At 49.3% G+C, this 10,659-nt stretch overlaps 1 protein-coding gene across 1 annotated transcript; it reads right to left on the minus strand.

The window, feature by feature from the left end:
- Positions 1-1,226: 1,226 nt before the first annotated feature.
- On the minus strand, positions 1,227-10,048 carry LOC139362954 (uncharacterized). Its single transcript, XM_071095363.1, has 2 exons — positions 5,241-10,048; positions 1,227-4,749 (listed from the first exon to the last, which is right to left on the minus strand). The coding sequence occupies exon 1, from the start codon at positions 8,399-8,401 to the stop codon at positions 7,244-7,246; it is 1,158 nt and encodes a 385-aa protein (XP_070951464.1). The 5' UTR covers positions 8,402-10,048; the 3' UTR covers positions 1,227-4,749; positions 5,241-7,243.
- Between the last annotated feature and the right edge of the window lie 611 nt (positions 10,049-10,659).

Here is a 10,659-nt window from a genome sequence, read left to right on the forward strand (position 1 = left end):
AGACTAAGCAATCATTTGTTAAATAAGTTTACACTTGGGGGTTGGGACAAGCTCCTTCATGAGTCAGTCAAAGTGACTGCTGTTTACAAACGAAGACGGTAAAGTGTTTTAGGGCTGCCTGAAAAGGACAGCTTGTGTGTTTCCCAATGGAATGAATGAATAACAAGGATGGGGGATCTCCAAGAGCACACAGCCCCTGTCTACAAGAGCTGACCTCTCCTGGGTTTACAGTTTTGATGACCCATGGAGCAGGGCAAAATGCATCCCTCGTGATCTACTATGGGTGTGGAAATGGCACAAGTCCCCTAATTACTGTTGGCTCTGTAATCTGTGGGCTCCGGTGCACAGTGAAAATGCAAGTCCTGACAGGCGCCGTGGCTGGTGTCTGTAGTTCCAGCTACTCTGGAGGCTGAGGCAGGAGGATTGCTTGAGCTGGGAGTTCTGCGCTGCAGTGCACTCTGCCAACTGGGTGTCTTCACTAAGTTTGACATCAATATGGTGACCTCCTGGGTGCAGGGGACCATCAGGTTGCCTAAGGAGGGGTGAACCAGCCCAGGTTGGAAACGGAACAAGTCAAAAGTCCTGTGCTGATCAGTAGTGGGACTGTGCCTGTGAATTGCCACTGTACTCCAGCCTGGGCAACATAGCAAGACCCCATCTCTAAAAAAAAGAAAAGAAAAGAAAAAAGAAATGCAAGTCCTCTTGTTCAAAGAATTTCCATGTGAGTGCCTCAGCAGATTAAATCAAGTGTGCAGGCTAAGTGCAGGACCCTGAAGACTAGAGGTCTCACACCCATGAAGCCTGCCCTGTTCACATCAGGTTTGTACAACACTGCCCAGTTCACCAATATGATGTCGTGTCTTTTAACCGTGGTAACAACTCTGTGATTTTTTTTTTTTTTTTTTTTTTTTTTTGAGACGGAGTCTTGCTCTGTCGCCCAGGCTGGAGTGCAGTGGCTGGATTTCAGCTCTCTGCAAGCTCCGCCTCCCGGGTTCACGCCATTCTCCTGCCTCAGCCTCCCGAGTAGCTGGGACTACAGGCGCCCGCCACCTCACCCAGCTAGTTTTTTTTTTGTATTTTTTAGTAGAGACGGGGTTTCACCGTGTTAGCCAGGATGGTCTCGGTCTCCTGACCTTATGATCCGCCCGTCTCGGCCTCCCAAAGTGCTGGGATTACAGGCTTGAGCCACCGCGCCCGGCCCTCTGTGAAATATTATTATCCCCATGACGAAAAAGGGAGAGATATCCCAGGTCAGGCAGGGTGCGGTGGCTCAAGCCTATAATCTCAGCACTTTGGGAGGTTTGCTTGAAGCCAGGAGTTTAAGACCAGCCTAGGCAACAGCGTGAGACCCCTATTGTCAGGCATCTGAGCCCAAGCCAAGCCATTGCATCCCCTGGGACTTGCATGTATACGCCCAGATGGCCTGAAGTAACTGAAGAATCACAAAATAAGTGCAAATGCCCTGTCCTGCCTTAACTGATGACATTCCACCACAAAAGAAGTGAAAATGGCCGGTCCTTGCCTTAAGTGATGATATTATCTTGTGAAATTCCTTTTCCTGGCTCATCCTGGCTCAAAAAGCTCTCCCACTGAGCACCTTGTGACCCCCACTCCTGCCCACCAGAGAACAACCCCCCTTTGACTGTAATTTTCCTTTACCTACCCAAATCCTATAAAACGGCCCCATCCTTACCTCCCTTCGCTGACTCTCTTTTCAGACTCAGCCTGCCTGCACCCAGGTGAAATAAACAGCCATGTGGCTCACACAAAGCCTGTTGGTCTCTTCACACGGACGCGCATGACACCTATCTCTTTAATTTTTTTTTTTTTTGAGGCAAAAAGTAAAAGGAGGAGGAGACAAAGCCAACACGTATAAAGGGCACATTATTATAAAATTGTTTAAAACCAGTGATAAAGAGAAGATGAAGATCGTAAAGGCAGCCAAAAAAAAGAGACACAATATGTTCAGAGGAACAAAGATAAGATTGACATCAGACTTCTCTCTCTCTCTTTTTTTGAGATGGGGTCTTGCTATGTTGCCCAGGCTTGTCTTGTAATGCCCAGACCGTTTGTTCCCCAAAGAAGACCACCAGAGTCCAGTGTCAAAGCCAAGCGGCAAGGATCTTTACTACAAGTTCGAACTTGGTCCCTCCGTTTCACAGTATACAAGAGGGCCATGAACAATGTGAGCGTTTGCTTTTTATAGCCCGAAAGTTGCAGGGGAACAAAGAAATTCTTTTGGCTCCCGCACTTTCAGTAACCTTGAACGGCTGTCTCCTTATCGGAGACTTTCCAGGTGGTGTTTGTACTGGGCTCAGGGAGTTTTGAGCCCAGGGCTGAGGAACGTGCCCAGCTCCTTTCATTCCCCCCTTCTTTTTAGGTATCTTTAGAGCCAATCTTGGGTCTTATAAATCTGATTCTGTTTCAGCGTTTACAGGTTGGTATTGGGCTCTGAGGACCATGCGTTGTACGGTGTCAAATCTCTCCTTAACAAATTGTAAAATTCTGTTAACAACACAAGGTCCTACGGTAAGCAGAAATAGTAGACTTAGCAGGGGTCCAAGGAAGGGGGCTAACAGAGAACATGTAGAGGAATTTCACCATTGGTCTGCAGCTGAAGCAAACTGCCGTGTTTTTACTTCAGTGCTTAACTTGCGTAACTGTTGGACCCGGTCCTCTACAAGTCCTGATTCATTTATGTAGAAACAACAGTCTTCTTTTAGAAATATATATGTACCACCTTTTTCTGCAGTGAGTAGGTCTAGGGCCCTCCGGTTCTGCAAGGTTACCTGAGCTAGGGACGTGAGCTGTCGCTGAAGGGAGGCAAGGGACTCAGCCGACTCCTCCATAGCAACGGCAAATTGTTGGTACAACTTGTTACTTTCTATGAGGGTGTGACCTAGGGCTCCCCCCGCCAGTCTGGCCGCAATGAAGGATGCGGTGAGGGAGATTCCTGCAATGAGGGGGAGAAATATGGCTCGTGCAGGTCTCGGTCTAGGGTCTGGGTGAATGACAGCACTAGTCCAGTTACCGGTATACCTTAGGAACTTGCCAGCAGTTAGTAGAGTCAACCGGGGAACTAATGTGACAGGGAGACACAGTAGGTTGTTTTTTTTTTTTTTTTTTTTTTTTTTGAGACGGAGTCTCACGCTGTTGCCCAGGCTGGAGTGCAATGGCGCGATCTCGGCTCACTGCAAGCTCCGCCTCCCGGGTTCCCGCCATTCTCCTGCCTCAGCCTCCTGAGTAGCTGGGACTACAGGCGCCCGCCACCGCGCCCAGCTAATTTTTTGTATTTTTAGTAGAGACGGGGTTTCACTGTGGTCTCGATCTCCTGACCTTGTGATCCACCCGCCTCGGCCTCCCAAAGTGCTGGGATTACAGGCTTGAGCCACCGCGCCCGGCCCACAGTAGGTTGTTAACAGAGGGACTAGGTAGGTTTTTAGATAAGGTTCCATTACACCAGAAGAATATGCCTGATGGAGCCCTTAAGGTGATATTAGGGGGCGTTGCAGTGATGCTATAGAGGCTGGAATTGGTTTCTGAGAAACAGTAGGGAAACTTCTCCTGACTGGGGTTTAGGTATAGGGGCACGTTTAGGATAGGAGCATATGAGAGGTTTCGGAGGTTGTTAGCTTGGGCAAAGGTAGAGGATCCCCATGACAGAGGGACAGCGGTTAGTGGTGGACGTCCTAGAGTGGCACACAGAAAGCAGCCAGACAGGCTGTGAAGTCCTGTAAGGTTAGCAAGTTCTAGTCCTTCTTGTAATAACTTTAACCAGGAGAAAGGACGTAAGTCTTGTGTTAGTCTGTTTTCCTGTCGTTGGATATTCCCGTGGACCAGGGGCAGTACTTGCACTAGGCCTCGCCACAGATAGAGGTGACTGCTAGGCCATGTGGAGGAGGGGGAGTAGTATACAGCCCCATGTTGAGGCGTGGTCCAGCGGGAGTTCCAGGGGTCTCTAACTATCCATGTATATGAAAAGTCTCTATCCCGTCTGCGATGGAAGGGCCACTTAGGGTCTAACTGTTTTCTCTCTCCCCAATAACGGGGTCTATGGATGTTACAATAGTTATAAGGACAGCCAGCATTTTGGTGCCACCAATAGTGTTTATAATTGTATTTAGTCTGATCAAACTCAAAGCATATTATTGGTGTCAAGGTTTGGCTATTTGGAAACCAGTAAAATTTAGTAGAATTGGGCTGTTGTACCCTGAGGAGGGGCAATCAGCACTGGCCAATAATTTCCCGGGATTATGAGGTTGCCCAGGGGGGGTTCGGTTTTCATAAAGCCAGAATCTCCAGACAAAGGGATTAAGAGCTGGTTTTGTGATTTCTCCAGCGGCCACTAGGGTGACTAACGTTAGGGTTAGACCACCTAACTGTATGTTTGCAGTGAGCTATGCTGCCGGCGCAGGGTGAGTTTTAAGGGGTTGTTTCTAGCTCTGTCCACAGTCCACGTGTCCGGTGCTTCAGCCGCCGCCGTGATTGGTCCCAGGAGGTCGGAGGTTGGGTCCACCGGCTTGATGTGGGTGTAGTGGATCCACGACGCGATGCCTTCTACCTTTAGGGCGGTGGGTGTGGTTAGGAGTACCTGGAGTGGTCCTTTCCACCTGGGTTCTAGGGTCTCTTGTCGGTGTCGCTTGACCAGGACCCAGTCTCCTGGCTGGTATGGATGGGGTGTTGGCGGGGGACCGGTCTCATATAGTTCTTTCAGCTTGGGCCAGATTTCTTGATGAATTTTCTGCAAGGCTTGTAGGGAAAATAAGAGTTCAGAGACATTTTCTGTTTCAGACTTGAGCAGATTATCTTTTAGGCTGGGAACTAAGGGTGGGGGTCTGCCATACATAATTTTATAAGGGGTAAGGCCTAGTCTGTAAGGGGTATTATGGGCCCGGAACAGAGCGTAGGGGAGAAGGACCACCTAATTAGCGCCAGTCTCCATAGTTAATTTAGTTAAGGTCTCTTTTAAGGTCCCATTCATTTTCTCTACCTGTCTTGAACTCTGGGGCCTGTAAGCGCAATGTAGTTTCCAATTTGTCCCAAGGATGGAAGTCAAATCCTGACTTACCTTAGCGACGAAGGCCGGCCCATTATCTGACCTTATCTGGACGGGAAAGACATACCTGGGAAGGATATCTTCCAGGATTTTCTTTGCTACAACCTGAGCAGTTTCTTTCTTGGTGGGGAATGTTTCAGTCTACCCTGAAAAAGTATCTACAAAGACAAGTAAGTACCGATACCTGTATTTTCCTGGCTTTATTTCAGTAAAATCTACTTCCCAGTAGATACCGGGCCTGGTTCCCCTGAGCCTTGTTCCCAATGCAGCCTGGGATTGGGGGTAGGCGTTGTTAAGCTGGCAGACTCTGCAACTTGTCACAATGTTGCTGGCTGTCTCGGCTGTATGCCTGAATTTGAGCTTAGAGTGTCGATCAGGTCTATCATCCGCCGAGCACCTAGGTGGGTGGTTCGGTGGATGTGTTCTAACACTTGTTGTCCTAATTTTTCTGGTAGGATGGTTTGGTCATTAGTATCAGTCCACCACCTATTCTGGATCTGTTTCAGGGGAAGCTTGTCAATCCACTGGAGATCTTGTTCTGAATAATCAGGGAAATATGGCAAGTCCCGGGGGCCCGGGTCAGGGAGCTGGAGTGCAAGGAGTTGGCTGGGAGCCTTCGCCACCTTTCTTGCAGTTTGGTCCGCCAGAAAGTTGCCTTGAGCAGTTGGAGTAGTTAGTTTCTGATGTCCCGGGCAATGCACAATGGCTAACTTTTCTGGCCTCCATAAAAGGCCAACAGCCCGGCTGTTAGCAGGGCTAGGATTTCTTGCTTGTTTTTTATCTCTTTTTCTTTAGCTGTCAGTAACCCCCGCTCCCTGTAAATGGCCTCATGTATATGCGCCATTGCAAAAGCATATCGGCTGTCTGTATATACCGTCAGCTTTTTTCCCGCCCCTAAGGTAAGAGCTTGGGTGAGCGCTATCAGTTCGGCCTTCTGGGCTGATGTCCCCGGGGGCAGGGGTTCCGCCCAGATTACCTTAGTCTCTGAAGTTACTGCTGCTCCAGCGTACCTCTGGCCCTGATGTATGAAGCTGCTCCCATCAGTGAACCAGACGAGGTCGGCGTCAGGAAGTGGGCGGTCTTGCAGGTCTTCTCGAACTCCATGCACCTGAGCTAGTATCTCGGTGCAGTCGTGGAGTGGGGCGTCCAGGTCTGGGTTGGGCAGCAGCGAGGCAGGGTTTAAGGTCGTTGGGGGCAGGAAAGTTATCCCAGGTCTTCATGGAGGGCTCCATTGAACAGGGTAGGAGAGTTTTTTAATCTTTGTGGCAGTCTGGTCCATGTTAGTTGGCCACTTATGCCCTTATCAGGGTCATTCCACTCGCAGGCGAAGAGCTTTTGGCTCTGAGGGGCTAAAGGCAAACTGAAGAAAGCATCTTTTAAATCTAAAACAGTGTACCATTGATGTTTAGGGTTTAGGGTACTCAGGAGGGTATATGGGTTAGGCACAGTTGGATGTATGTTTACAATCCTCTTATTGATTTTTTTAAAGTCTTGTACAGGTCTGTATTCTCCACTATTAGGTTTTTGTACCGGCAACAATGGAGTATTCCAGGGTGAGTGACATGAGCGAAGGACCCCTTGGTCAAGGAGCCGGCGGATATGCGGGGCAATTCCTTTCTTGGCCTCTAGGGGCATCGGGTATTGGCATACCCGCACGGGGTCTGCCCCAGGTTTAAGTTCAACAAATAAGGCAGGACGGTGTTTTGCTAGTCCTAAGCCCCCCGTTTCCGCCCAAGCTTCTGGATATTGCTGGAGCCAGGTTGCTATGTCCTGGTCAGGGGCCGTTTGCTCCTGGTGGAGCTGGTACTCATCTTCTAGGGTTATAGTCAGGACGGACACGGGTTGATTGTGGGAGTTGGTCACGACGGGCCCCTCAGGGAGGAAATGGATCTGTGCTCCCATTTTAGTTAGCAGGTCTCTCCCTAATAGGGGACAGGGGCTTTCAGGGATGACCAGGAAAGAATGGGTTACATTCTTGGCTCCGAGGTTTACTGTTCTTTGTGTTGTCCATGGGTATTTCTTAACTCCTGTGGCCCCTTGTACCCACGAGGACTTGGAGGATAATTTCCCATTAGTTTTAACTAAGACTGAGTGCTGTGCTCCCGTATCGACCAAGAACTGGACCGGGGACCCCTCCACTTGCAAAGTTACCCTAGGTTCGGGGAGGGGATCCGAACCCCGTCTTCCCTAGTCTTCATCTTGAGTAACTAGTATGGGTGTAGACCTAGGGGGTCCCTGTCCTCGTTGTTTCTTTTTGGGGCAGTCTCTTACCCAGTGGCCAGCCTCCTTGCAGTAGGCACATTGGTCTTTTCTCAGATTATCATGCCTGGGGGGCCGCCTAGGTTGGGTGTACTCTGGCTGTAGATGTTCTTTCTGTACTACTGCTGCCAGGACCTTGGTCATTTTTTCAGTGGCCTTAAATTGCCTTTCTTCTGGAGTACCTCTGTTATTATAAACCCGCTGGGCTATCTGAAGGAGGTCCTGAATCCGCTTTCCTTCCAAGTCTTCTAATTTTTGGAGTTTTCTTTTAATATCTGGGGCTGCCTGATTTACGAAAGACATTACAACAGCTGCCTGACTTCCTGGAGCCTCTGGATCTATGGGGGTGTACTGTCTAAAAGCTTCCATTAATCTCTCTAAGTAGGTAGCTGGGCTCTCTGTCTTTCCCTGTAGAATAGAATATACTTTAGCCAAATTAGTGGGCTTGCGAGCAGCTGCCCAGAGACCTGCCATTAGAGTCTGGCGATAAAGGTGTAGCTGTCCCCTACCTTCTGCCGTGTTGTAGTCCCATGCCGGCCTGGTCAGAGGAAAGGTCGCGTTTATGAGGTCAGGGTTGGCAGTCGGTTGACCGTCGTCCCCCGGGACCAGCTTTCTAGCTTCTACCTGTATTCTCTCTCGCTCTTCCGTGGTAAACAAGATTCGGAGGAGCTGCTGACAATCATCCCAAGTGGGCTGGTGGGTGAACATGACACTATCCAGTAAAGCCAGTAAATCTTTGGGGTTGTCTGAAAACCGAGCACTCTGAGTCTTCCAGTTATACAGATCACTGGTGGAGAATGGCCAGTACTGGAGCTTGGGGATTCCTGTGTTATCTGGGGGTCCTATTTCCCGAAGGGGTAAAGCCACCGTGGAGTCAGGCGGCTGGGGGGGGGGGTCGGGGGCTAATCTGCGAAGTGCGCCCTCGCGTCCGCCCCACCGGCCCTTCAAAGTTACTTTCCCTTTCAGCGGGCTCATGAGTGCCGGCCGCCTCCCCTCCGCCTGCTCCCTCCTGCGACTCAGCCCGGGGGGCGGGTCCGGGTGCGGCGGCCGCCTCCCGTCCGCCTGCTCTCTCCCTCTATCTGTCATCCCGTGTCCTCTCTCCTTTACACTCAGTCTCTTTCTCTTTCTGATTTCCCTCTCTGACTCTCCACGTCTGCCGTTTCCTCCCCTTTCTCTTTCCGATTTCCCTTCTCACTTTCTCCCTTTCTCCCTCTCCCGTCTCTTATGGTCTCTCTCTCACTCATTCTTACTTTCTGTGTCTCTTCCTGTAAAGGAATGTGGATTAGAATCCCTGTAAAGGAAATCTGATCTGACTTATTAATGATACCTAGTCGCAGGCGCGCTTCGGAAGTCCGGGAACCGGGGCAATTCAGACCGCACGCGCGCGGCCGGGAACCGGGGTCAGAGACAGCTAGATCAGATGAGAGCCAGGGGACGTCTCCCACCGGCCTCCACTGGCCGTCCTATAGCGCGTCCACCAGGACTGTGCCAGCTCCAGTTTCAGACCTCGCGAGTCACAGATTCAGATTTAGAACAGACACACAGACACAGACAGACAAACGGAGATGAGCCAGCTCACCTATCAGTAGATCGATCCTAGCAGATCCGTTGACCAGGGGTCTGGTGGGTTTGGGGAATCCCAGACTAGCCCCCAGATGTAATGCCCAGACCGTTTGTTCCCCAAAGAAGACCACCAGAGTCCAGTGTCAAAGCCAAGCGGCAAGGATCTTTACTACAAGTTCGAACTTGGTCCCTCCGTTTCACAGTATACAAGAGGGCCACGAACAATGCGAGCATTTGCTTTTTATAGCCCGAAAGTTGCAGGGGAACAAAGAAATTCTTTTGGCTCCCGCACTTTCAGTAACCTTGAACGGCTGTCTCCTTATCGGAGACTTTCCAGGTGGTGTTTGTACTGGGCTCAGGGAGTTTTGAGCCCGGGGCTGAGGAATGTGCCCAGCTCCTTTCAGTCTTAAACTCCTGGGCCCTGAGTAGCTGGAATTACAGGTGCACACCACCGCGCCCAGTGACATCAGACTTCAGATCAGAAACAATACAGGCCAGAAGGCAGAGGAGAAATTTTTTTTTAAAGAACTGCAAGAAAAACGAAGAAACTAACTATTGTGGATGGACACAAAGATTTTGTTTCTCTTCGCAATTGGAAATCACCTCAACGTCTGATGTGTGGGGATTTGTTAATTGACAGGCCATAAAAAATAAAAGGATAGTCTAGAAGTCTGTTTAATGATATTGAAAAATATCCACCATATATAGTAAAGTGAAACAGGCACTATGCTTAATGTATTTTGTAAATTGGAAAATATATATTTATAGACACAAGACGGCGGTTATAGCGACTGGACCTTACACAATTGTGGGAGCGGGTTACATGGTAGCCAGTGCCAACCTCCACCCTCCACAGATATGTCTTCTTACCCACAGTAAACTGGAACTAGGCAGGGAGGGGAATTTTAGGAAATGCAGTCCCAGTTTTGCTAAATTGACACAATACAAATTCACCACATATCAGTAAAAGGCTACAGAGAAATTCACCCAGATGGTTTTAGCAGTAATTACTGGGAGTTGAGTGGGTTTAAATTCTCAGTACACAGGTCAGATGTGAGAAAATCAAACAATTTTGATTTTTAATCAAATAAGTCAACCTAATTTTTTAATATAATAAGTCAACCTAATTTTCACTCCAATCCCTCCCATCCTGTCAAGGAGGAAGGAAATTCACCTTCCTTCTTCCCTCCCTCCCTCCCTTTCTCCCTTCGTTCCTTCCTTCTTTCCCTCCTTCCTTCCTTTCTTCCTTCCCTCCCTCCCTTCCCTCCTTTCATCTTCCCTCCCTCCCTTCCTCCCTCCCTCCCTTCCATCCTTCTTTCCTCCCTCCCTTCCTCCTTTCCTCCCTCCCTCCCTCCTCGCTCCTCCTTCCTTCTGTCCTTCATCTCACTCTGTTGCCCAGGCTGGAGTGTCGTGGCACAATCATAGCTCACTGTCACCTTGAACTCCTGGGCTCAATGGCTCCTTCTCACCTCAGCCTCTCAAGGACCTGGGACTACAGGCGCACACCACAACACACAGCTAATTAAATTTTTTTTTTTAGAGATGGGGGTCTTGCTATGTTGCCCAGGCTGGTGTTCAACTCCTAGCCTCAAGTAATCCTCCTTCTTCAGCCTCCCCAAACAGTAGGATTGCAGGCATGAGCCTCTGCACCTGGCAGAAAAATACTGGACTTTTGTACAAATACCTATATTATTCATGAATAAACTTTAAACTGCCCTGAAATTATGGGACTGAAGTGATTAAAATCTTTATCCAAATGAAGACAACTACACTATTATCAA

Source organism: Macaca nemestrina, chromosome 4 (assembly GCF_043159975.1).
Source record: "Macaca nemestrina isolate mMacNem1 chromosome 4, mMacNem.hap1, whole genome shotgun sequence".
NCBI lineage: Eukaryota > Metazoa > Chordata > Mammalia > Primates > Cercopithecidae > Macaca > Macaca nemestrina.

Bases quoted from the DNA above. Each gene is read 5' to 3' on its own strand.
- LOC139362954 (XM_071095363.1), bottom strand. From the start codon at position 8,401: ATGACAGATAGAGGGAGAGAGCAGGCGGACGGGAGGCGGCCGCCGCAC.